This window comes from Aquarana catesbeiana, linkage group LG07 (assembly GCF_042186555.1).
Source record: "Aquarana catesbeiana isolate 2022-GZ linkage group LG07, ASM4218655v1, whole genome shotgun sequence".
Classification (NCBI taxonomy): Eukaryota; Metazoa; Chordata; class Amphibia; order Anura; family Ranidae; genus Aquarana; species Aquarana catesbeiana.
In genome coordinates this window covers 237,325,387-237,353,309 of record NC_133330.1, presented here as the reverse complement: position 1 = coordinate 237,353,309, position 27,923 = coordinate 237,325,387, and the positions used below count along the sequence as shown (strand labels likewise).

The 27,923-nt window shown below is 42.8% G+C and overlaps 1 protein-coding gene across 1 annotated transcript; it reads left to right on the top strand.

Annotated features, from left to right (window-relative positions):
• Nucleotides 1-27,923, top strand: DR1 (down-regulator of transcription 1). The gene is made up of 3 exons (XM_073593123.1): nucleotides 1-550; nucleotides 22,037-22,200; nucleotides 23,612-27,923. The coding sequence occupies exons 1-3, from the start codon at nucleotides 331-333 to the stop codon at nucleotides 23,753-23,755; spliced, it is 528 nt and encodes a 175-aa protein (XP_073449224.1). The 5' UTR covers nucleotides 1-330; the 3' UTR covers nucleotides 23,756-27,923.

Genomic DNA, 27,923 nt, shown 5'->3' with positions numbered 1-27,923 from the left:
TAACCTGGACGTGGGTGCGCTCCCGGAAGTGGAGAGCAGTACGCCGCGTTCCCCCCAGACGCCGCTTCCGGTTGGAGAAGGCTCTCTCCGCCGGGATGTTCCCGTGACCGGCACAAGCCCGCCGCCTCTATAACCCCCGAGCCGTGTCTCCTGGTCCCCGGCGTGCAGCCTCGGAGCCCCGACCATGTTGTGAGGAGCAGGGAGCCGGCGCCGTCTTCTCTCCGTTCTTTTAGCGAGGCCTGTGTGGATTCCTCGGCTTTGTTTTTATAGGGTCCTCCGCGCCCCGTCCCCTGTGTCAGCGCCTTCTCCCCCCTCCGCCGCCCCGGAGACATGGCCTCCTCCTCCGGGAACGATGACGACCTCACCATCCCCCGGGCTGCCATCAACAAGATGATCAAAGAGACTCTGCCCAGCGTGCGGGTGGCCAACGATGCCCGGGAACTGGTGGTCAACTGCTGCACCGAGTTCATTCACCTCATCTCCTCCGAGGCCAATGAGATCTGCAACAAGTCCGAGAAGAAGACCATCTCCCCGGAGCATGTCATCCAGGGTAAGATGGAGGGGAGGGGGGAGATATCATCAGGTCCCTGGTCTGTGTTTCCATCCTCTCTTCCAGTGCAAGGATCCTCTGCAGGCTTTACCTAAAACCTTCTCCCCAAGTAATGCCTTCCAACCAAGAGAGGAACTAGAAACTGACCGCACAATCCTGAGATCTCTATCAGAAATCCCTCTACTACCACCCATCCCAAGGAGATCACACTCTGAGATATGATGGTGGCTTTCTTACAAGTCAGATGGAAGCTGCGTTAATACATATACATACATTGAGGTCTGGAGATGTCAGATATTAGAGAGCCGGGGTCCACCAGACCACCCTCGGTGTGTTTGGCTAGATTCACACTATTGTGGGTGCAATACTGCATTTCTACAGCTCTGTAGCGGATGGCCAGGGGTGCCAATAATACCTAACACATAAAAAAACACAGCATGTCTTCAGGTGCATAAAACCACTTGGTGCAAATGCAGAATGAGGTCCACTTTGTAAAAGGGTCAGATTTTTTTCCTTGTGTTTTCCACGGGTACAGCAAATTAATTGGCTGCTGTGCCTATGCAAGCATGAGCTGCACCACCTGCAATAGTATGAACCTTGCCTTGGAGAGCCAGGGTCTGTCCGTCGGATATCAGAGAGTCAGGGGGCACTCAGACCCCCATCAGAAAACCCACTATGCACTGATATGACGCATCCCCCACTTAAAGGATGAGTTCACCTTTTGGGAACATGTTCCACCTATTTTTAGGGTGGAACATGTAACTCGTTCCCAGTGTTGCAATGTTTCCCCAATCCGCTGCCTGTAGTGACAGCTGGGAATATTCTCCCTGATCTCTCGCCAGGCCATGTCATTCATTCACAGAGTTCTGTGAATGGGAAAACTACAAGTACTGACAGCCTTTGCTGCTGTTGGTTTGTAGTTCCTAATGAACTGCAAGGGCACTGTTGAGTTCTTTAGGTAGTTTATGGACGCTTCCTGTCATCGTGCAACTGCCTGCTTGTATGAGCAGACAGCTTATTCAGACAGTCTGCAAGAACCCTGTATTGCACCTGCGATCTCCTGATCACAGGTGCAATGCTTTACAGGCTTCTAAAAAACAAAAAAATGCCCTTTTCACCTGCACAAAGATGTGCGTTTTTTTTTTTTTTTTTAACGGTGAACCTATCCTTTAAACATGCTGTTGTCTTTCTTACTAGTCTGAAAGAAAGAGATAATCTACATATACTTTGTCTTTCATTACACAAATGTGTCTATGCATACAGCTGTGCTAAGGTCTATCTTTGCCCGCACGGATTGGACAAGCATTCTGCACATCCACGAGCAGGCAGTCCCATTCATGTTTATTGGGACACATGACTGCACTGAAACAGCCACGCCTCCCAATTTCACAGCTGTGTTCTATCAGCTGAATGCAGTCATCCTTCTACATATAGTAATTTATGCTGACCGTAAGTGTGCCAAACCTACACCTGGGACATGTCTGGCTGATGTGTGGGCAGACTTGACACATTGGTATTTGAATTTGCTGAGAGCAATGGTAAAGTGCAAATCAGAGGGGCTGATTTACTAAAACTGCAAAGTGCAACTCTGCACATAGAAACCAGCTTCTATTTTTTTTTTTTTTTTTTTGTTTTTGTCAAAGCTTAATTGAATAAGCTGATTGGCTACCATGCACAGCTGCACCAGATTTTCCAGTCTCCAGTTTTAGTAAATCAACCCCATAGTGTCATATTATCTCCATATCTTTATATCTGCTTAAAACTACACCTGTAGCCCAGGTTCACACTGACTGCGGGTTAGAAATCAGCTGAACTCGCACGATTTCATACAGGCAACTCCCTCGCGCATGTGCGGGAGTGACATAGAGCCCCCGGCCACTCATGTAGCCAGAGGCCGCTAACCCGGAAGGAAGACCAGGTGAATATGGAAGCCCTCTCAGCAGTGACAGTGCAGAGCTGGAGGGCTTTGTTTTAAGGAAAGTCTCTCATAATGTGCTAGTATGGGATGCCTACTAGCACATTATGACATTGCTTTGCAGGGGATTTTTTTTTTCTTTAACTGTGGTTTTCTACTGCTTTAACAATTTTAAATCAAAACATCCACTCTTCTAGAGATTGGGAACTCAAAGCTGTGACAGTACTCTGTGCCCAAGCTTACCTATTGACAGGCACCTAGGGTGTGTTGACACTTCTGCTTTAATGCAGAACAGCGCATATGTCATAAGTAGCAATATTTTTAAACAAGGCTTTTCAGATCCCCAAGTGTTGCAGTTTGAAGAATCCTTTTTATTTTTTATTTTTTGTGCATTTTCATGCATTGTAATTTCCGAAAGAATGTGAAAGGATGTTAAAAAAAAAAAAAAGTACACAATAAAACATTGATAGATGTAAATCTGACATAAGTCTATACAAACGGCTGACTTTTAGAAAGTCATGAGTTTCATGTAAACTTCTGCAGGCTCTGACACTATGGCTTTATAGGTACATTCCTATATTATAGTTAGGATTATCTCTGCAATACTTTGAGTATAATGGCTATATTTGGGGATTAAAAAGACAGTCCACTGCCTAGCAAGGTGCAGTATATTCGATTTGTGCTGCCTCCTTGCCATGGGAGTCCACCCTAGGTAAGTTTCAGTGGCAATTGGCCTTTTAGCACCTATGCATTTTCAGTTTTGCAAAAACACGCTACAGTCTATTTAACATGTTTTCCTATGGATGTAGTTCACAGTTCACATCTGTGTAATTTATGGAAAGGGTCAGGGATTGTTTTTGGTTCCATAGACTTCAATGGATCAAAAATGCAAAATGCACCTGGAATATGCACACTGCAACCTGCATAACTGTGAATCAGACCTGAATTCTGAGTATTCTCATGCAAGAGAGGTCACATGCTCCCCCATTCCTCAGAAGCCCAGTTCTAATATAGCAGTAGAGTGAGGGATCCAACAGAATGGGCAGGTAGCAGAGCTCAGTAGGTGCACCTTGTTCAACTAAATGGCTAAAGCGACAGTGGGGTTTATTTACTAAAGGCAAATCCACTTTACACTGCAAGTAGATCTGAGTGGAAGCTCTGCTGATTTTATCATCCAATCATGTACAAGCAAAAATGCTGTTTTTTATTTTCCTTTCATGTCCCCCTCAGATCTACAGCGACTGCACTTCCAAGTGCACTTGTAGTGCAAAGTGGATTTGCCTTTAGTAAATCAACCCCAGTGTCTATTTTAAAAATAGGAATGGGTTAAGGCAGACTGGACTGATGACTGGAAAATGTCCCTTGGTGACTGATATGACCTGTTCTTGAGTTACTAGGCCAGGTAACCGAGTCTTATGCCCTGTACACATGATCGGACATTCCGACAACAAAACCCATGTATACAGCGGATGTTGGCTCAAACTTGTCTTGCATACACACGGCCGCACAAAGTTGTCGGAAAATCCGATTGTTCTGAACGTGGTGATGTAAAACACGTACGTCGGGTCTATAAACTGGGCAGTAGCCAATAGCTTTCCTCTCTTAATTTATTCTGAGCATATGTGGCACTTTGTGCGTTGGAATTGTCCACACATGGTCGGAATTTACGCAAATGGATTTTGTTGGAAAATTTTATAGCCTGCTCTCAAACTTTGTGTCGGAAATTCCAATGGAAAAAGTCCGATAGAGCCCACACACGGTCGGAATTTCCGACAACAAGCTCCAATCGCACATACTCCGTCGGAAAGCACCACCGTGTGTATAGGGCATATGAGCAGTGTTTTTTTTTTTTTTTTCTCGAATTATCTTCCAGGGCAGCATCTGAGAGATGGGCTCCTCCTCCCTGAAACAGGAAATGCATTAGTCCACCATTATAAATTTCACAGTCTTACCTGCGTGCCTCAGTTGTTTGTGTTTCCTCCGGACCCACAGGAGCTGCAAAAGAAACGTTTGTTATTTTACTTCAGTCTCTGTGCTAGTTGCAGGAGACCCCCTGCCAGCATCCCATCCAGCCCTGCGGGCCTTGGGAGGGTGAGCAGGGGCAGCATTTTTGAGCAGTATTGCTCTACCTGAGATTTCGCCCCTACAGAGTGGTCTGCAATCATCCCCCCAAGCTGCAATAATGCACTGACATTTCCCCCATGCCGCTGCTCAAGGGACCTGCCGCAGTTTTTTCACCAGGGAACTCCATGTGCAAACTCTGGCAACATACTCCCAGACATGAAGAGCGTACAGTGGTGTGGGTGCATGGATGCCTTACCCCCTGATTATAGCCGCTGCCGCGCAAGACTGGTGGGTGCCTCATGGCTTATTTTTTGTTCCTCTCCTACCCTCGTGATGTCCGCACCCGCCGCCCGCTCTATTGCTGGTGTTTTTTTAGCTACGATCGGCATTCTCTATACACACGCAGAACAAGCCTCTCCTCATGGAGGCTCGGTGGGGTGTACCAAGATGGCGCCGGAGACACTTCCGGGTTAGCGGCCATTTTCCTGGAGCCTGCTTCCAGGGATACAGAATGGGCTACGGTTACATCACTTCCGGGGGCAGGAATTTTAAAATTAAAAAAAAAAAAAAAAAAAAGAAAAGAAAAAAATAATGGCAAATATATCAATATACATGCATACTGCAGCAGAGTCCCCCTCCCTATTGGGCCCAGAAGGGAGGATACCAATGGCAGCGACATGTGCAGGTATATCCACCAACCTGCACGGGGTCAGCTGTGGGCGGGGCCGGAGCTTAAGCAGGAAGAAGTTAAAAATGCCCCTCTAAGCAGAGGATCCTGGTGGCTGACCATGTCTGAAGCTTCTCCACCCTGCCTTGCAGTTCCTGCAAGCCAGGACACCTCCAAGATAAGCCAGAATACTCCAGAGTCACCTCTGTCTTAACCTTACTGTAAAACTGCCTACTTACAGGCAGCCTTTACCCGCCTACCTCACGGGGACCTTTTTTGCGCTTGATTTCAGGCAAAGCCCCCTGAGGAAAGGGGAGTGGAAAGCAACAAAACATGTGCTTCGTGCAGCCACCGGTTTTCCCCAGAATGGGGGAAAAAACCCCTATATCAAAAATGTATAGACAAAATGATGGCCAAAGAATCGCAAGGGTATCTGAAAGATCTGCTCAACTCTTTCAAGGAAGTAATACAGAGCACCATGGCGATTAAAAAGTTAGAAGCGCCATCAAGCGTCAGTCAGACCAATACCCTGTCTACCACCGGATATGCGTTACTTCAGGTAACGGAACAGACGAGGATTCGGATGATGAATCCGAATCGGAGAATGAACTTTGCTCAGACTCCGATGAGGAAGATGGGGTTTCAGAGGGCAACTTTATTTCTATCAGAGGATACGAAAAGCCATAGCGGACACGCTAGGTATTAAAGAACATAAATCCGCAGAACTTGCAAAATATGACAAGATGTATAAAGAGCTACAACCCAGGAAGCCTACAATCCCTGTACACCAAACTCTTAAAGATATCTTTAAAAAAAGAGTGGGAAGACCCAGAGAAAAAATTCTTCATGCCAGCCACAGTCAAACGCAGACCCGTTTGCAGAGACAGACACCAAAACCTGGGCTAAATCCCCCAAAGTGGATGCTTCTCTGGCAAAAGTCACAAATAAATCTGACCTGGCCTTTGACGACGCAGGTACCTTAAGCGACCCCATGGAAATCTGGCAATAGCTTCCACCTGCACAGCCCAGACTTTATCAATCTGGCTAACCCAGCTTCAAGAACTTCTGGAGAGTGACACACCTAGGGAACATCCTTCCACGGGAGACATTTATGGCGACAATAGACTTACAGGATGCCTCCCTACATGTCCCCATAAAGGAGGGTCATCAGAAATTCCTGAGGTTCGCAGTACAAGGGCCAGTAACTACACTGCACCCACAATACACAGCTCTCCTTTTTGGCATCTCCTCTGCACCAAAAATCTTCTCAAAGATAATGGCAGAAGCATTTAAAAGGTCTAAGACAACAAGGTATTTGCATAATACCATATTTAGACGATTTACTGTTCTTTGCGGACTCAGCAGAGGCCCTAGCGAACAACCTGTGCACAAGTATGTCCTATCTGCAAAACTGGGGATGGATAATAAATGCAGAAAAGTCACAGATGACCTGAAGCCAGTGAGTGGTATATCTGGGCTATATACTAGACTCCAGACTAACGAAAACCTTCATGACGGAAGAAAAGGACGAAAAAATCACACAGGCAGTAACCTCACTAATAAGGACCAATGCCATAACAATCAGACAAGGTATGGCCGTACTAGGACTGATGACGTCTTCTATTCCAGCTATCACCTTGACACAGATTCACATGAGACCTCTACAGAACTACATTTTGTCCCAGTGGGATGGCAGCCACTCATCCCTAGACAGGTCCATTCCTGTTCCAACCACAGTCAAACTAACACTATAATGGTGGCTCAATCTACTTCGATACACCGAAGGACGCAAATGGGCCCAATCCGAGCCAATCGGGATCACCACCGATTCCAACTCCCTAAGCTGGGGGGCAAACTTGGTAGGCCTCTGCTCACAGGGAAAATGGACCTCCAAATGGTCCCAAGCCTCCTCAAGCATTAGAGAGCTAAAAGCTGTGGGGGAAGCATTAAAAGTGTTCAAACCAGCAATACAGGGGAGAAACGTAGAGTTACAATCGGACAACATCACGACTGTGGTATACCTAAACAGGCAAGGTGGGACAAAGTCCCGAAGCTTGATGAAGCTGACGGAGAAAATCCTACTATGGGCAGAATCAAACAAAGTCAATATCTGGTATCTACCTGAAAGGAACAGACAATGCGCTGGCAAACTTCCTGACCCGGAAGACCATAAAACAGATGGAGTGGTCTCTGAACCAAGCGACCTTCGCACAAATCACTCAAAAGTGGGGAGTACCAGAGGTAGATCTATTCGCCTCCAAAGCGAATGCAAAATCACCAACATTCTTCTCTCTGGACCCCACAGATGGCAACAGCGGAGTAGACGCCTTCAACCAGAGCTGGTGATGGCCACTGTGCTATGCATTCCCTCCAACTGCCACAATACCAAGGGTGATTCAAAAAATAAAGGCAGAGAGAGCAATGGTGATACTAGCACTGGCCACAAAGGGCATGGTTCAGCCACTTGAAAAACCTCAGCATCCAGCCTCAGCTGACACTGACGGACCGGCCAGATCTCCTATCACAGGGCCCAGTCAACCACCCGAACCACAGAATCCTAAAGCTTTCGGCCTGGGTACTGAAGGGGTGAGACTTCAGAACAAAGGATTGTCAGACAATGGGATCAATACCATCCTAAACAGCAGGAAGCCCGTAACTAGGGCAATCTAGGAGAAAGTGAGGGAAAAGTTTGTCTCCTGGAACAGAAACAAACCGTATTCCAAAAGAGGAATACTGGATTTTCTACAAGGCGGAGCAGACAAAAATATTTCCCCAAGTACGCTGAAGGTACATGTTGCAGCACTCTCCTCGTTCATGGACACAAGACTAGCAGAGGACCCGCTGATAAAGCGATTCCTGATGTCACTCAGAAGAGCTAGACCAGCCAAAATGAATAGAGCTCCAACTTGGGACATGCCCACAGTACTTAGAGGATTTATAGATAGGATCTTTCCGTCCAGTGGATTCAATCTACCCCTTCCCTGTGAGGAGATTGGAGGTGTCGTCCACCTTGAGTGGATATCCACAGATAAGCTGATTTATAGCTTACCTCTGGTAAGCGTGCATTTATAAAGGTGGAGGATTTTTCACTGGGTGTCTGTTGATGAACATTTATGATCACCATTTGAATTTGCATCTGGCTCCAGGGATCTTGTCTCCTCCTATCATCCTTATTCATCCTCCAGTCACTATTGATTTCCGGTGTATAATATTTGATAACGATCTGAATTGGGACTTTGTCCTTTAGTGTTATTCCTCATTTATTTTATTATTGATATTACATTTATCTCACTAAATTATTTTTGGTCACTTTAATGAAGGCTTCCAAGAATACCATCAGCAGATGGATAAGAATGGCCATGCAGACGACCTATGAGGCAAGAAAAAGTGAAAAATAACTGCGCATCAAAAAAAAAAAATATAATATATGCTACAATGTCCTATATGTGACACAAACGCACAACGTAAGATCGTAAGTATCATCATAAGGTTGTAGTTACCTTTCAGCCATATACACTATAGTTTGTTTTAGCGCGAGTCACCATTTTCCCAACCTATGAGGCACAAAACCTCACTCCGCCAAGCGGGATCAGAGAACACACAACCAGAGCCTGGGCTACCTTTGTCACAGAGAAAGCAGGGGCAACTCCGGAGTAGATCTGCAGGGCAGGGACATGGTCGAGCTTCAGTGCCTTCGCAAGGCACTACCGCATAGACCAGCTGTCTGATCAAGACCAGGCACTTGGTCAGGCGCTCCAGTCTCTATCCCCACCCTAGTAAGTATTGCTTGATACATCCTCTCAGATGCTGCCCTGGAAGACGATTCGAGAAAATAGTTAGGTACCTTTTTTTTCTAAGAAGTCTTCCAGGGCAGCACTAGTTCCCACCCTTGAAAAGACAAATACCAGGTACAACGGAGGAGCTCTTAAGATTTACTGAGATTTCCTTTGGTGCTTTAATACAACTGAGGCACGCAGGTAAGACTGTGAAATTTATAATGGTGGACTAATGTGTTTCAGGGAGGAGGAGCCTATCTCTCAGATGCTGCCCTGGAAGACTTCTTAGAAAAAGAGTTACCAGGTACCTAAAAATATTATATATATATATATATATATATATATATATATATATATATATATATATATATATATATATATATATATATATATATATATATATATATATATATAATAATTTTTTTTTTTTTTTTTATATATACAAATTGTCATTTCAAGTTCAGCAGCATTTTACAAAAACCCTTAATGCAATTCCATATCCCCTTAATAGATTGTACCAGCGCTCCTTCCTTTTTCAAATTCTGCACCTGCTCCAATTACACAGACAGCTGTGGGGGGGGGGGGGCTCTCCACAAAAAACGCTGGCTCCTTGGTCCATTTTTGCCCTTCCATTTGCAAAGAGCACTGGTATGTTCTGTTAAAGAAATATGGAGTTGCATATGGTGGCATTTTGGAACATGTTGCTAGAGGTGAACTTAACTATCCTAGAGTAATAAAGCTTTATTAAAGTGATTGTAAACCCTTAAATATACTCAGTAAAGTGACGGACCACATGCGAGGCACAGAGATTAAACAAATCCTCCTACATAAGCTGTACCTGTTTATAGCCCTTTCTTCTCTACATCTGTTCAAGGTGCTGAATTTATAAAGCTTGTCTGAGAGTTCAGGAAAAAGGGGGTCTGAGAGCTTAAGTTACACTCCCTGCAGAGCCCAGTGAGGAGAGCTCTGAGAGCTGATTGGAGGGAAGGGACACACCCCCTTCACACAGGAACAGAGCTGAGGCTTTTAATCAGCTGGAGATCCCTCCCTGCCACCATTTTTCTCTTGGTGTCAGGAAAACTTTTCATAAGTGATGCATGCTGATAGCAGGGTAACAAAGCAGCAAACAGAAATTAAACTTGGTGCTCCTTATTGAGAGAAGTACACACTATAGATGGATATGCTTTGTTCATATTTCATGTCAGAGGTTTTGTTTGTAACCCGAAAAAAGAGATCCTGTTCCCTTATAGCAGATTAAATGGCACAGTGCTTGTGCTGTCTAATCTGCCCCTCTGTAAACTGTAAAAAAAAAAAAACCCTGGCTGATCCTGCCACTTCCTGTGTCCCTCTCTCTGCACTGACCACGATTATCATGGCTGCTGAGCCCTGACTACCGTGGTCAGTTTGCGTCTCTCTCTCCTTTACCCCCTCCCTCCCTGCCTGTCAGACCCAAAGGTGATTGTACCAATTGCAAGTTTGGAAGGGGGAAATAGTTTCTACGCTGTAGTAAAAAAAAAAATACCCCAAAAAAGCTCAAGCCCCTAAATAAGTCCATGAGCCCTGTTTTCTCAGGCACGGCAGCCCATAAATTTGAATGGGCTGCTATGGCAGCACTTTCAGCAGAAAAAGATGCATGCACTTTTTTCAAAACGTGCCCGCATGGAAATTGTGTTTTTACATTGCTATTCAGAATGAACGTGTTATCACTGCGATTTGAAAGGGCATTCGAGCCTCACATCCCCTGTAGTCTGTGGTAGACATGATATTTCTTTGGGCAGAAAGGAATCTGGGTTCCTTCTGCAACCAATTTGAAAGGTTCCCACAATTGCCTGGCAGATTTTGTTCGCCTTCAGCAGTTGCAGGTGGTGGAATAGTATCTACATTCAGGGGTCTTCCGAGTGATCAGATAAGGGTACCAGCAGGGATTACCCTAGGGCAATCTGTAGTCTGCTGCAGGACCCGCTAGGGGGTCCAATCTTCACTCATCACAGTGTGCTCTGCCAAAAGCCTTTAGGTACTCCCTTCCCTGTAAGGGAGTTGCTGCCCTGGACCTGTATAGCACCCTACTGGTCCACAAAGCAATTCATCATTGTACAGGGCCTCATTCGGCAGTGTTGATCTTCAACAGAGCTGTCTCTGCGTCAACTGGTGAAGGGTCTGGATACCTTACCTCAGAGCAATGGCAAGCCTCAGGATAAATCTGAAAAAAATCTAGTCTCTGCACAGACTTGACCATTAGCTTTCAGACACTAGCAAAAAACTGAAGCCTTGCCTAATGGAAAGTTATGCATAGGAAGAGGGGAGAAGAACCTTGGGTGTCATTTTTATGGTCAAATTTGGTTTTCAGGTCACTAAATGTTTTACTGCTCCCCTCATAAAAATTATATGTGCATGAAAACATCCATCCTTCTTTTTTTTTTTTTTTTTTTTTTTTTTGTGATATTTTGAATTTGAACGTCAACTCGCAAATATTGTTTAGACTTTTAGACTATAATCACAATAGCCTGAACAGTAATGAAAAAAAAAGAAAAAAAAAAAAGTTGCCCTTTTGTAATTTTGTCACCTACTTGGAGATTGTCATCACGTGTATTTATGAGTTGTTTATTGGCTAAGGCAGAAAGTGGTTCATTATAAAGATTGTGAAAAAATGCAGATCTGTAAGAAAAAGGCTTTAAATAGTTAATCGATCACTAATATATGGATAAATTAACAATAATTGCACACCAAGTTAATATTTATAAATTGAGAAATTTATCATGAGATATATAAATGTAATTGGTCACACAATTTGCTGTATTTTACTCTATCCTAGTCTTTATTTTGCTTGTGAAAACAAAATATTTTTTTTTCTCTGCCTATTTATTTCAATTATCTGTTAATTATTTCTTAAGTCATCTGGCCAGTAATAGTTGAACATCTCCAGTAATGCACAGGTAATAGAATAGTAAAAGTTAAAGTAAAGTACAAAAAGTTAATTGTCACACAGCTGATTTAAAACTGAAGCTTTTTGTTTTTGCTCCCCCCCCCCCCCCCCCCCCGTAAAGGAGTGTTTGTCAACATAGAGCTCTCACAGTACATAATAAACATTTAGGCTAATTCCAGCAGGTGTGGAATCTGTACTACAGCACCCATGGGAGAACCTTGACATTGGGGTTGATTTACTAAAGGCAAATCTACTCTGCATTGCAAGTGCACCTGTAAGTGCAGTCGCTATAGATCTGAGGGGAAGCTCTGCTTTTTTTTTTTTTTTTTTTTTTTTTTTTTCATTCAATCATGTGCAAGTTAAAATGCTGTGTTTTTATTTTCCTTGCATGTCCCTCTCAGATCTACAGCGACTGCACTTCCAAGTGTGTTTGTAGTGCAAAGTGGATTTGCCTTTAGCAAATAACCCCCATTGTATTATTCCTTCTAGATGCTTGCTGGAGGCATCATCGTCTGTCAAGCCTCTCTGCTTGTTAGAAAAACTTCACCCCTCTTTGTATACTATAATTTCGGTTTTCGTTTTTTGTTAGTTTTTTTTCACCAGTTGGAATTCCAAGTCTTTGAATTTTTTTAATACATTGTAAAAAATGTGGACAGGGGACCATGGCAAGCAGCTTTCAGTAGATCTTTTTACTTGACAAGTTTGACCACATAATGTACAAGAATTGTTGAACCTGAATGTTTGACAGAGTTGAACTGTAATTTGGATACGCTTGTAGGAGCTCTCACAATAAAGTGGTATTAAGCAAAAAACCAAATATGTAATATTTTGCAGCCTACCAATCATTAGATGTGGGGGCTGCATTATAGTTTCCTTTTTTTTTTTTCTTTTTTTTTTTTTCTTAGGCTTTCTCCCCCTTTCTGTTTTTTTTTACCTGGTGATCTGCCCAGTAATAGACTTGTATTATAGTGCCTAGACTCTGGATGAAGGAGCACAAGGCACACCTTTTGGACAGCAGCATTGTCAGTCTGCGGGGAGGGTAGACGCACTAGCAGATTTAGATACACAAACAAATTGAATGCAAACTCCAGTTAATACTATAAAAGCAGTTATAGAAACCTTCTTTTTTTTTCTCTTTTTGGAATAAAGATTTTATTTAAATAAAAGCTGATTGTTGTAGGTACCGCTGTCAGTGGTAGGTTTTCGCAATCCTTTAACTAATACACATGCAGAACAGCTTGTTTTGTTGAAAAACATACTGGCAGGATCAACCAGGTGAAAATAAATGAGTGCCAAAAGAAAACAAATTCCGCCATCACATCTAAAAATTGGTAAGCTGCAATATAATGTTTTGGTTTTATTACTGCTTTAAGGGCCAGGTTTCTGCCCTTCCTAGTCAGTTTCATAGATTGTTGGCATCTCACTTGTTGATTAAGACATTTTGTACAGTAAGTCTCCCATGTAACTCCTTCTGTCTGTTCCCCCTGTACTCCATGGGACCTGAATTTGGTTCTCCCTTTTTTTTTTTTTTTTTTTTTTTTCCCTTAAACGGCTGTTTGAACCCATCAGAGACATTCCTCCTTCTACTGTCAGCAGGTTCTTTTCCTTGTAGCCATTACTTCTGCAAGGGGAGTGTCTGAACTGGTGGCCTTAGGAAGGAACCCTTTCCGGATGTGCATAGGGACAAGGTGGCATTGAGGCATGGACATCCTTCTTGAATAAGTAGTTTCTGCCTTTCACCTCAACCATTACATGTTCTTCTATCCCTATGGCTCCAGTTTACCAAAAACAATCCTCCTTGCATTGCCTGGATGTGGTTCAGGCTGTGGGAGTCAATCTCTCAGCCGCTGCTTTCAGGAGGACTTGATTCCCTTTCTGTCTCTCATGTATGGACCCCATAAGGCTTCATTCACATTACAGCGTTTTGAATTGCGGGTAGATTTGACAGCATTGCGGAACACATGTTGCCCAAAAATAGTTCAGGAGCTACTCTTGGGCGACATGCGTTCCACGATGTGGGTTGCCACTATTGCAGCACGATTTATCGCGCGGCAAACCCACACCACGATTTGAGGTGTCATTCAAATTATTGGCATCCCGAATGCGAGTCCTGTGTTTTGTCATTCACACCTTGGCGCTGTCAAATTGCGGGCAGATTCGCGGCAAATCTGCCTGTGATTCAAAACGCTGTAGTGTGAATGCATTCTAATGCCCCGTACACACGGTCGGATTTTCTGATGAAAAATGTCCGATCGGAGCGTGTTGTCGGAAATTCCGACCGTGTGTGGGCTCCATCGGACATTTTCCATCGCATTTTCCGACACAAAGTTGGAGAGCAGGAGATAAAATTTTCCGACAACAAAATCCGTTGTCGGAAATTCCGATCGTGTGTACACAAATCCGACGGAAAAAGTGCCACGCATGCTCAGAATAAATAAAGAGATGAAAGCTATTGGCCACTGCCCCGTTTATAGTCCCGACGTACGTGTTTTACGTCACCGCGTTCAGAACGATCGGATTTTCCGACAACTTTGTGTGACCGTGTGTATGCAAGACAAGTTTGAGCCAACATCCGTCGGAAAAAATCCTAGGATTTTGTTGTCGGAATGTCCGAACAAAGTTCGACCGTGTGTACGGGGCATAAGGGTGCACCGACTTATTCTATTATCTCTAGGTGTCTCAGGTAGGCCATCATCCAAGTGTACGGTCTCAAACCTCAGTTTCCACCCTTCCTGGTCAAGGCCCACACTACTAGATCTGTGAGCGCTTTTTGGCATCAGGCTTTTGTTTTCTAGGTTTGCAAGGCTGCCACCTGGTCTTGGTGGTCTAATGCCAGCATCAGTTTTGAGGGCCTTTTAGCCTCGGTTCATACTGCCGTGACTTGTCATTTGACTTGAGAGTTCAAAGTTGCATGACAAGTCACATCCCATTAAAGGCATAGGAACCGTTCTAATCGGTGCGTCTCAAGTCTCTCCGACTTAGAAAAAGTTTCCTGCACTACTTTGATGCGACTTCAACATAACTTGCATTGATTTCTATTAAATAAGTTGTATGCAAGCTGCAATGAAGTCACCCGGGGATGTCTGATTTAAAGTTGCGGCACTGTGTATAAGGGCTTAGACAGCTCTTCAAGCTGCAGGTAGCCCCCAGTTTTTCTGTTGTGTTTTCTTAGACCTGTTAGTGTTTACCCCCTCAGTTGGCATGCCTTTGGACATCCCAAGTGTTTAGACTTCCTGTGTTCCTCGAGGTAGAAAATAGATTTTGTACTTTCTGTAAAATCTTTTCTTCAATTCATTGAGGGGCACCGGTACCACCCCCTCTGTGTTTATTATCATGCTGTCCACACTGCTTTGTTACAAATCTTCAGGCATGCTGATAGAAGGGGTTATCTTGGGCTGGCCTACTTATAAAACTTTTTTTTTTTTTTATTTGATTTCCTCAGTCTTCACGAGTGAATCGGGGGGCTTCAGTAACCAAAACTGCAGTGTTTATCCTCATGACACAACACAGGAAGCACCTACATGGTTAACAGAGGACGGAATTAAAATTAGACTTGAGAAACTTAACATTAATAAATCACCGGGACCAGATGGCTTGCATCCGAGGGTACTTAGGGAACTCAGTCAGGTGATTGCCAGACCATTGTTCCTAATTTTTACAGACAGTCTATTGACTGGAATGGTACCAGCTGATTGGAGAAAAGCCAATGTAGCACCAATATTTAAAAAGGGCCCAAAAAACATCCCTGGGAATTACAGACCAGTTAGCCTAACATCAATAGTATGTAAACTCTTGGAGGGGATGATAAGGGACTATATACAAGATTTTAGTAATAAGAATGATATCATTAGCAGTAATCAGCATGGATTCATGAAGAATCGTTCTTGCCAAACCAATCTATTAACCTTCTATGAGGAGGTGAGTTGCCATCTAGATAAAGGAAGGCCCGTAGACGTGGTGTATCTGGATTTTGCAAAAGCATTTGACACAGTTCCCCATAAACGTTTACTGTACAAAATAAGGTGCGTTGGCATGGACCATAGGGTGAGTACATGGATTGAAAACTGGCTACAAGGGCGTGTTCAGAGGGTGGTGATAAATGGGGAGTACTCAGAATGGTCAGGGGTGGGTAGTGGGGTTCCCCAGGGTTCTGTGCTGGGACCAATCCTATTTAATTTGTTCATAAACGACCTGGAGGATGGGATAAACAGTTCAATCTCTGTATTTGCAGACGATACTAAGCTAAGCAGGGCAATAACTTCTCCGCAGGATGTGGAAATCTTGCAAAAAGACCTGAACAAATTAATGGGGTGGGCGACTACATGGCAAATGAGGTTCAATGTAGAAAAATGTAAAATAATGCATTTGGGTGGCAAAAATATGAATGCAATCTATACACTGGGGGGGGAACCTCTGGGGGAATCTAGGATGGAAAAGGACCTGGGGGTCCTAGTGGATGATAGGCTCAGCAATGGCATGCAATGCCAAGCTGCTGCTAATAAAGCAAACAGAATATTGGCATGCATTAAAAGGGGGATCAACTGCAGAGATAAAACGATAATTCTCCCGCTCTACGAGACTCTGGTCCGCCCGCACCTGGAGTATGCTGTCCAGTTCTGGGCACCAGTCCTCAGGAGGGACGTACTGGAAATGGAGCGAGTACAAAGAAGGGCAACAAAGCTAATAAAGGGTCTGGAGGATCTTAGTTACGAGGAAAGGTTGCGAGCACTGAACTTATTCTCTCTGGAGAAGAGACGCTTGAGAGGGGATATGATTTCAATTTACAAATACTGTACTGGTGACCCCACAATAGGGATAAAACTTTTTCGCAGAAGAGAGTTTAATAAGACTCGTGGCCACTCATTACAATTAGAAGAAAAGAGGTTTAACCTTAAACTACGTAGAGGGTTCTTTACTGTAAGAGCGGCAAGGATGTGGAATTGCCTTCCACAGGCGGTGGTCTCAGCGGGGAGCATTGATAGCTTCAAGAAACTATTAGATAATCACCTGAATGACCGCAATATACAGGGATATGTAATGTAATACTGACACATAATCTCACACAGGTTGGACTTGTGTCTTTTTTCAACCTCACCTACTATGTAACTATGTACTATGTAACATTCATGTGCTTTTGATATATATATCTGAGACAAGAAAAAGTTTAAAGGAACACTACCTACCAGGTGTCTGTTAGAGTAACACTTAAGTGACAACTTTGAGGCCCTTTTCACACTGGGGCGGTGCGGGCGTCGGCGGTAAAACTGCGTTATTTTTAGCGCCGCTTTATTGAAAAAAGGGGTTATAATCGCCCGCAAAGCGGTTTTTGATTGATTTCAGTGCATTGATTTCAGTGCATTGATTTCAATGGGCAGGAGCAGTGAATGCGCCGCTCCAAAGATGCTGTTTGCAGGAGTTTTTTTTTTTTTTTTCTTCTCTCTTGCCAGCACACCGCTCCAGTGTGAAAGCCCTCGGGCATTTACACTGGAGAAACGGCAGCGACAGTTTCAGGTTGGTTTGCAGGCACTATTTTTAGTGCAATAGCCCCTGCAAACTGCCCCAGTGTGAAGGGGGTGTAAGTCTGCTGGGTCATCACATCCCCTTCCCCTGGTGGGTGGCACCCAGCCATCTCAAGCCTATTAGTTATTTATTTCAGGTATTTATATAGCAGTGACAATTTACGCAGGGCTTTACATATATACAGTTGTGCTCATAAGTTTACATACCCTGGCAGAATTCAATTTCTTGGCCATTTTTCAGAGAATTTGAATAACACAATCCTTTTTTTTTTTTTTTTTTTTTTTTTTTCCCCTCTTTCACTAATGATTAGTGTTTGGCTGAAGCCATTTATTAACCAACTGTGTTTACTCTCTTTAAATTATGAACAGAAAGTACCCAAATGACCCTGATAAAAAAAAAAAAAAAAAAAAAAAAAAGTTTACATACCCTAGTTCTTAATACCGTTTATCAATGACAGCTTGAAGTTTTTTGTGGTATTTGTGGATGAGGCTCTTTATCTTTTCAGATGGTAAAGCTGTCCATTGCTCTTTGCAAAAAGCCTCCAGTTCCTGCAAATTCTTGGGCTGTCTTGCACGAACTGCACGTTTTGAGATCTTTTGAGATCTATGAGCTCAGTTTTGGTCTCATCACTCCAATTGACTTTGTGCCAGAAGGTTTGAGGCTTGTCTCTGACTTGTCTTTGGCGTATTGTAAGCATATATTTTTTTCAAGTGCCTCCTTATTGTGCATCTTGAAACAGCCACACCACATGTTTTCAGAGTCCTGTATTTCACCTGAAGTTGTTTGTGGGTTTTTCTTTGCATCCTGAACAATTTTCCTGGCAGTTGTGACTGAAATTTCAGTTGGTCTACCTGACCGTGGTTTGGTTTCTACAGAACCCCTCATTTTCCACTTCTTGATTAGAGTTTGAACACTGCTGATTGGCATTCTCAATTCCTTGGATATCTTTTTATATCGCTTTCCTGTTTTATACAGTTCAACTACCTTGTCCCGCAGATCCTGTGACAATTCTTTTGCTTTCCCCATGACTCAGAATTTAGAAACGTCAGTGCAGCACTGGATGAAAGATGCAAGGGTCTGTCAGGAGTCCAGAAACTCATTGACCTTTTATATACACACACTAATTACAAGCAAACAGATCACAGGTGAGGATGGTTACCTTTTTTAATAGCCATTCAAACCCATTTGTGTCAACTTGTGTGCATGTTATCAGGCCAAAATCACCAGGGTATGTAAATTTTTGATCAGCATCATTTGGGTAGTTTCTGTTGCCATTATGATTTAGAAAGAGGTAAACAGTTAATTGATAATAAATGGCTTCAGCCAAACCCTAACCATGAGTGAAAAATGTTTTTTTATGTTATCATTCATATTCTCTGAAAAATGGCCAAGAAATCAAATTCTGCCACGGTATGTAAACTTATGAGCACAACTGTATATGTATGTATGTATGTATGTATATTACTGTGCAGAAGTTTTAGGCAGGTGTGAAGAATTGCTATAAAGTAAGCGTGCTTTCAAAAATATTTAAATTGTTTACTTTTATCAATTTACAAAATGCAAAGTGAGCGAGCAGAAGAATAATCTAAATCAAATCAATATTTGGTATGACTACCTTTTTGGCTTCAAACCAGCTTCAATTCTTACTGGAGATGCTCCAAAATTTCGGATGCCGAACCATCTCGGCCGAAAATGGTGTTATCGGCATTCAGCTAAGAGAAAAAGGTACCGATAATGGCATTGAAAATGCACTGCCTCAAATCCTTCGGTCTCTTCATGTAATCCCAGACAGACCTGATTGTTGAGATCAGGGCTTTGTGGGGGCCAAACCATCACTTCCAGGACTCCTTTCTCTTTATACTGAATACATTTCCTAAAGTGGTTGTTGCCTTAGAAAGCGCTTTCACTGGCAGCTCCTCTCCTTTACCTGGCGATAACTCACAGTATAAGCCTTTGCTTAAATCTATGCCTCTAAATGTGGCCCCCCCCCCCCCACCCGGTATCTTCAGGCCGGTCATGTGACTCCCAGCCGCCCTCCTACTATGATCCAGAGCTGCAGTGGGGGGCGCCGATCGACCAGCACGGTGGTCACGTTACCTCGTGGCTGACGACAGAGGGGGATCTCGGCCCCTCCTGCTGTAGCTCTGGATTGTAGTAGCAGAGGGGCCGGGAGTCACTTGACCAGCCTGAAGATACCTGGGGAAGAAAAGGTATTTAGAGGCATAGATTTATTTAGAGTTATCGCCGGATAAAGGAGAGGGGCTGCCAGTGAAAGCGTTTTCTAAGGTAACAACCACTTTAGGAACTATCTTCAATATAAATAAGAGCAAGGAGTCCTGGAAGTGATGGTTTGGAACCCACAGAGCCCTGATCTCAACATCAGGTCTGTCTGGATTACAAGAAGAGACCGAAGGATTTGAGGCAGCCTATACCCACAGAACATGCCGAGTTACTTTGAAAACTGTGCAATTGATGCCTTTTTGAAGTCAAAGGGTGGTCACACCAAATATTATTGATTTTGGATCTCTCTTCTCTTACCATTTTTGTTAATAAAAATTAAACTAACACTTCTATTTCTGAAAGCATTCCTAATTTACAGCCTGTTTACACTTGCCTGAAGCTTTTGCACAGTAGTGTATATTCACATCAGTCCCCTCCCTTAATGAGCTTACAACCCCAAGGTCCCTTATGCCTTGTACACACTACTAGTTGTTTTTTTTTTTTTTTTTTTTTCGTTCAAGCGAGAAAAAAAAGACATCTCGTGTTGGAGCCCCTGTACTAAAAATCCAATGTTAGTACAGCGATCTCTCCTGCTGAACTATTATGTTCTGAGAGGGAGAGCCCCATCAAACCAGCCGGCGTTCGACCAGTGTGTACTGGGCTTAACTTACATTCATATATACTGTGGCCCATTTAGACACCAGCTAATGAATTTACCAGCATGTCTTTGGAATGGAAACCCACACAGGGGGCACATGCAAACTCTAGGCAGGTAGTACCATGGTTGGGATTTGAACAGACGAGCCTAGTGCTGCCTTTTAAAGGGGAAAAAAAAACTACACAAGGCAAGCTTTTACATGTAAATAACATGGTTAAAATATGATAAATACACATCTTATGGGAAGCTTTTTCTTAAAATGAGCAGAAAGTGTGCCACAAGTTAACATATGACTTATTACGCTTACTTATCCTTAGTAGGCTTTGGTTCTTTTTTGATGTGCGCCATCTGCTGTTCATAGGCTAAATTTCAGTGGTTGCAGGTCTTGTTTATATCTCAATTCTAACATCGTATAATACAATCATCTATCCATTATAACGTGTTCTCTGTAACTTACAATGCTGAGTTTTTTGTTTTTGTTTTTTTTTATTTTTTTTTTTTTTTTTTTGCTTTTTATTAATCTGATTCGTTAAGGAAAAAGCTAAATACAAAGTTGAAATTCCATATGTGTAAGATTTTACCTGTATGAGGATTTGTCCATCTGGTCCTAAGATCGACGCAACTATGCTTGGCTCCTAGTGCTGCTTCCTCCCTCTGCTAGTCTGAGTTATACTGTTGAGGGGATTTAAAGTGGCTGATCGAGAGCTAGGTGGGCGGGGAAGTGATAGATTTTACTGCTCTCCAGGACTCGGCCAGAGAGAGTGTGCAAAACATTTTGGCTGAACATATATTCTAATTTATGCATAACTGCATTAAAGTGTCAATAAACCCACTTAAAAAAAACAAAAAAAACACCACTTTCAGTACATCCTGTATTACAATGCTGTTCATACTGTCACTATGGGATTCGTTTTCTGTATTCTGCAAATAACCTGATTGATTCTGCTGTTCACTGTCCCTCCCTCCTTGTCTATGTCCCCACTACAGCCTAAGATTGTGTAGACCAGCTGTTGCCACATCTATGAAGCATGCTCCATTTTCAGTTCCCTTCTAAGCTGTTAATTGCCTCATTTTTCTTATCTGTGCAGCCCCCTTGACTATAGTCTCACATGTGGATGTATATGCAAAGATACATGGCAGCCCACTCCCTTCCTCCCTCCTCACTAACCGGCTGAACAGTATGGGGACGGGATATTACATGTTGGTTGATGCAGGTGTCACCTACCTGAAATTCTGAGCACCTAGAAAACAATATGCAGGCTGGATGGGGGTGAGAGGGGCTGTGATTTGCAGAATCTCCCCCTGGATAGCCCACACCATGTTTATGCACAAAAATAAAGAACTGAGTCAAATTCATATTTGTATGATGATTTAAAACCTTTGACATTATTTGTGTGTTTTTCCTCTGTATTCCAAAGGCTTTTTTGTTTTGTTTTAAACATGTGATCGGCAGCAGAGGACTAGAAGTGCCTCCGGCTGATGTTTCCCTGCAGACAGGCTGGGAAAGAGCCTGGTCACATGACAGCTGTATATCAGTTATGAAAAAGGTACTTGGACAATTTTTTTTTTTTTTTTTAATAGTGTCATCATTCATATACATAACAAGAAGGAATAATGTAAATTAAATTGTGTTTATAGTATCTGCCTTGAATTCAGCTTTAAGAATAGAAAATTTAAGCTGTTTTAACACGTTTTTTTTTTTTTCTTTTTTTTTTTTTTTTTTTCTTTGTTTATCTCTCTTAGCATTAGAAAGTTTGGGATTTGGTTCCTATATCAGTGAAGTAAAAGAAGTTCTGCAAGAGTGCAAAACAGTAGCATTAAAAAGAAGAAAGGCCAGTTCACGTCTCGAAAACCTTGGCATTCCTGAAGAAGAACTTCTAAGGCAGCAGCAAGAATTATTTGCAAAAGTAAGCATTCTGCGCTATTATAGCATTGGAAAGTTGTTGACTGTTTTTTGAATGTGTTTTTGGGGAGTATTTATCCAACATGCCTATTGAATATCTGTCCTTTGTGGCAAACAAGTCAGACTCTCAGCTAGCCAGTGCAAAGATTACCAATAATGGTTAGTTTCTTCATTGGGGATGAGCCTGATGTTCGAGTCGAACGTAAGTTCGACTTGAACATCGGGTGTTTGCCAAACAGTGAACAATATGCGGTGTTTGCGGCAAATTCGAAAGCTGTCGGAACACCGTTAAAGTCTATGGGACACTAACATGAAAAAAGTGCTAATTTTAAATTATATTCAAGCTTTTGTCTTAAGTGTTTGGGGACCTGGGCCCTGCCCCAGGGGACATTGTATCAATGCAAATTATTGTTTATTTATTTTTTTTTTAAATGCCTGTTTTTTCAGGAGCAGTGATATTCCTTTTAAATAGCGTGCTTGGGGGGGGTGTCTATAGTATGCCTGCAAAGTGGCGCATTTTTCCCATGTTTAGAACAGTACCACAGCAAAATTACATTTCTAAAGGAAAAATTGTCATTTAAAACTGATCGCGGCTGTAATGAATTGTTGGGTCTTTGCAATATAGATAAAGCTCATTGAAAAAAAAGAGCATTTGTGCCCCCTTTCAGTCCACTACCAGGCCCTTTGTGTCTGGTATGAATATTAAGGGGAACCCCGAACCAAAATTTAAAAAAAAAAAAAAAATTGGCTTAGGGGGGACCCCCCAAAATCTATACCAGACCCTAATCTGAGCACGCAACCTGGCAGGCCGCAGGAAAAGAGGGGGGGGAGCGGCGAGAGCACACCCCCCCCCGAACCATACCAGGCCAGATGCCCTCAACATGGGGAGGGTGCTTTGGCGTCTGACCCCAAAGCACCTTGTTCCCATGTTGATAAGGGCCTCATCCCCACAACCCTTGCCCGGTGGTTGTGGGGGTATGCGGGCAGGGGGGCTTATTGGAATCTGGAAGCCCCCTTCAACAAGGGGACCCCCAGATCTCGGCCCCCCCCCCCGTGTGATTTGGTAATGGGGTACAATTTCACAGAAAAAGTTTCAAAAATGGTAAAAAAGACGGGACAGCTTGGGACAAGTCCTTTATTAAAAAATAATGTCCTGCGATGTAAGTTCACGCCGCCCGACGGACCGAAAAAGGGGGGAAAAAAAAAAAAACAGCCGCAACCAATCCGCCTCCACGAGAGGCTCCCGCTGACTGATGCGTCTTCTTTGTGACAGTTCTTCTATAACTGAGGGCAGGGCCACCCGGTGACGTAAACCGGTGACCCCGCCTCCTTCAAATGCTACGGGGAAGTATTTTGTTTTGTTGTAGCTCTACAATTGAGTGCAATTTCTAAAACTGTATTCTGTTTTCTTCTAGGCCAGACAGCAACAAGCAGAGTTGGCCCAACAGGAATGGCTTCAGATGCAGCAAGCTGCACAGCAGGCACAACTCGCAGCTGCTTCAGCCAGTGCAAGCAACCAGGCAGGCTCATCACAAGATGAGGAGGAAGATGATATCTGAATCTTCCTGGCTGCGTTTCTTATCCTCCTGAATAGTTCTTGCCTGCACAGTGAAATCTGTGATGGGGGGGAAAAAACGCTTACCTGGAAATTTTTTTTATGTGTCTATGGTGGACTGGTCAATTGGTATTGTAGGGAAGTCTGTAAAGTCTAAACATGTACAAAACCCCTTTTGAACTGTCAACTCAAGGTTCAGTATCATATCGGTAGAGAATTTTTAATGGTCTTTATGGAATTTTATATTAGCAATGAGTCATTTACTTGATCAATAAGCAGTGTTAAACCAAACTACAACTTTATTAAATAGTGAGATTTATACAGAGGCGCTAAAAACCTATTTGCATTTCCCTTTTAACTAAACTTAAAGACAAAAAAAAAAATCTTAGGAGTTTTTTTAATTTTTGGGGAGGGGTGGGGACATATATTGTTATGACAGGAATACAATTAATTTCATTCTAAATGTTGAATAACATTTTGCCTCTTTGGAATATGGCACATATGACAGGTCCATAGAGTTTTTTTGTATAATGTGCAGTTTGGATGCAAAGCTGTGTAAGCATCCTATCTGATTGTGTGTGTGTATGTGTATATATATATATATATATATATATATATATATATATATATATATATATATATATATATATATATATATATATATATATATATATATATATATATATATATAATGTGCCCATACTGAATCCTGTGCTGCAGTTATCTCTTGTATGTGTCTTATTTTAACAGCCTGAGCTGTAGCAGAATACTACATTTTACAAGCAAAACAAAGCAAAATGTTATATGAGGAAGTGTAAACCCCAATGTGTGTGTGTGTGTTCAGAAATGTTGTCTCGAGCAGTTGTAGAGAAATGCATACTTGCTGTCCTGTTGGGTCAGCAGAGATCATCTTTTAGGATTTAGATTTACAGTTAACTTTGTTTTTAAAATGCTTATATCCTTGACTTGACAATTTAAATCCACGTAGTGGTCAGTGATTTGCACGGAGGGCTTTCCAAGGTTTTTCTGGGCCAACGTTATTAAGCAACTTGCCAGTGTGCTTAAGTTTTCGGATTCCTAATTTGGATTAGTGTTTTTGTTAAACAATTATCTGCTTGTTGGAGTACAATGTGATTCTTATCTGAGGAAGACATGCAGACTTAACCAAGGAATAGGTGTGAGGACCTGAGTGCAATGTACAGTATACATAGTTGGCAATCACTCTTATGGTGGCCTGACATCGGTGAATTTTTATTGGTTGCTATGGGATACAGTGCTCTGCACTAAATGCTTTCCACCTTGTACTGTTTATTGAATAAGGCTATTTAGTCCTAGTTTAACTGACATATATACCCTGGATGAATTGTTTACCCATGATGAATGACCAGGCAGATCTCAACTGTAATTTTTCCACTGCAGTTTAGAACCTAAATATTAGGCCGGCCATACACTGGGCGAATTTCTTTCCTGCAACTACGGTTGCAGGAAGGAAATTTGCTTGATTTCCCCATCAACACAGACAGTGATGCAGGAATCCCTCCTGCCAGGTCATTGTCTTCTCCCAGGGGCACAGGAAAACCGTCCCTGCCATGAGAAGACCGTGATTATTGCTAGAGGCTACAGCAGCTGCTAGCGATGAGGTAAAACTTGGCATGCTGGTTGTACACAAGTTGATCGATCAACTTGGTACATTCAGCCTGCCCATACTAGCTTCAAACTGTGTATGGCCTGGTTTAGTGTAAATGTGTTTCTGCATTAAACAGTGTTTGGGGGCCTTATTACAGACCTATTATAAAAACACAACCTCCCTCAGTCTTGGTCACTCAACCAAAGAGTTCATTTCATGCAGCTGCTGATCACCCAACCCTGCCTAAATGTCTGTCTAGAAACCCCTTCAGATGAAACCAAATGTCCAGATACCAGCTGCCTTGAGAGGCCATGGCACTGTTTTTTGCTACAGAGGTAAACATTAGGGGATTAGATGGTGGTAGGATAGCAGGGATTTAAGTTTTCACTATAGGTCTTCTGTAAGTAGAAATCTAATCTCCAAATTTGTTCCATTCTTGTTGATAAAGAACCCCAGGAATGGAGCAGACAGGCTACATCCCTAGATTGGAGCACAGCAGGTGTAACGCTGCATTGTCCTAAAAGTTGCAGAGCCAGTGCACGCTCCCTTCTGCGCTGTAGCTGGCCTGTTGGGGCAATTCCCATAGATGTTTCGCAGCCTACCAAGTACATCTGGCCAGCTGCTGAGTGGAGCACAGGGAGTGCTAGTGCAGCATCAGCTAACCAACCTTCTTGAAATTGCTGCACTGAACATTTTGTTGTCTATTCTCTGCTGTGAGAAACTAAAACAGTCTTTTCTCGTGCCAGAGTTGTGGGGATAGATGTATTGCACAATCTGTGGGTTTACCTTAGGAATTTGTGTTCTAGAGATTTATTTTTACAGCCCATTTCTTTCATAGATGAGACTTTTTTTAAAGGGGTTGTAAAGTTTTTTTGTAAAATAACAAACATGTCATACTTGCCTCCACTGGGCAGTTCATTTTGCACAGAGTGGCCCCGAACCTCATCTTCTGGGGTCCCTCGGCGGCTGTCTCGCCTCCTCCCCGCAAGAGCTAACCCCCCTCTGGGAAGCGCTCTCCCAGGGTGGTTAGCTTGCGGGCGCGCTCCCGTGTGATACACTTGGTGGCCTTAGCCATAGTATCACTCGGCCCCGCCATCCGGTGCACCGCGTCATTGATTTGATTGGCTGCACTGCTATCAGTCATCCAGTGTAGATCCCACAAGAGCTGGGGGAAAGCAACGTGGGATCGAGCCCACGGAGATTCAGGGCTCAGGTAAGTAAAACTGGGGCTGGGGGGGAGGGGGCAGAGAGTGCAAGGTGTTTTTTCACCTTAATGCATAGGATGCATTAAGGTGGAAAAACACAAAGCTTTACAACCCCTTTCAGCAGTGTTAATACATGGGACACCTCAATATCTTGCCAGTTATCACTTGCCATATTCCTCATTGTTTGTTTTTTTTTTTGTTTTTTTTTTAATATGGGATGTTCAGTTTAAAAGGAAACTCCCAGTCTGCTTGTAACCTTTTTGCTTAGTAGTACATTGAAGGTTTCCCTACTGGTCAACTACAGCGGGCCCTGCTGTCCCCCCACTGTAGAGTTTTGAAGACTAAAGTCCAACCATTCAGATTAATTGGTCCAGGGTGTGCCCTATTCAAGTAAAGAACACTTTCTTTGTTGCAGCGGGGTGGAATCTCGGTGAGATGGGAAACTTCTAGTTACACAGATAATCTTAAAAAAAAAAAACTATCCAGAGTTCATGCAGTTCTTTTTCCAAGTGCAGCCTCTGCATTCTGTCCTCTCAACTGCTATCTTGTTTATGCTTTAGAAAGGACACCCTAAAGTAAGTGCTACCAAGTAAATCTTGAAAACCAAGTTGCATATGTCTGGGAACGGTTTCATTGCAATTTTTAAAAGGAATTTTTGTGAGGTTTGATTCACCGATTCAGGTGTGAATTTTTAAAGTGTATGACACTTGAAATCGCACCTGAACCGGACTTAAAAAAAAAAAAACGTACAGGACTCTTTTTAAGAATGCACCGAGGCCTGCCCGCAAATATGTGAACCCGGCTCTATAGAAAGCCGTATCGGAGCAGATGCAGTTCAAAATGCATCCAGTTCGCACATATGTGAACCAAACCTAATCGGGAGAAGACTACTTAACTGCTATAGCTCCTGTGCACAATACTTTCTTTTTAATGCAGAGAATTATAATCCGTAGAGCAATGTAACTTAAATACAGGCAGTAAAAGAAATGTTGCATGATTGCTTCATAAATGAAAGTTTAAAATCTGTATTATAAGCTGTTTCTAGAGCATGATTATTTGATAAAAGTGCTGTCAGTTGAGTCTCTATGTAAATACTGCACACTTTTTACCTATTTTGGTTGGAATTTCATATCCGTATCTCCTCTTCATCTCTCAGCTTTGTTTTTATTTTTTTATTTTTTTTTTTTCTCTCTACAGTCAAAGCACAAAAATATGCCTGATGCTTCCTCCATACAACCTGGAAATCCCCGGGATTTTGTGTCATAATTTATACTGGTGCTGCTTAAAGTTTCATGTTTTACCAGCCAAGTCTAATAGCTATAAAACAGAAGTATCATCAA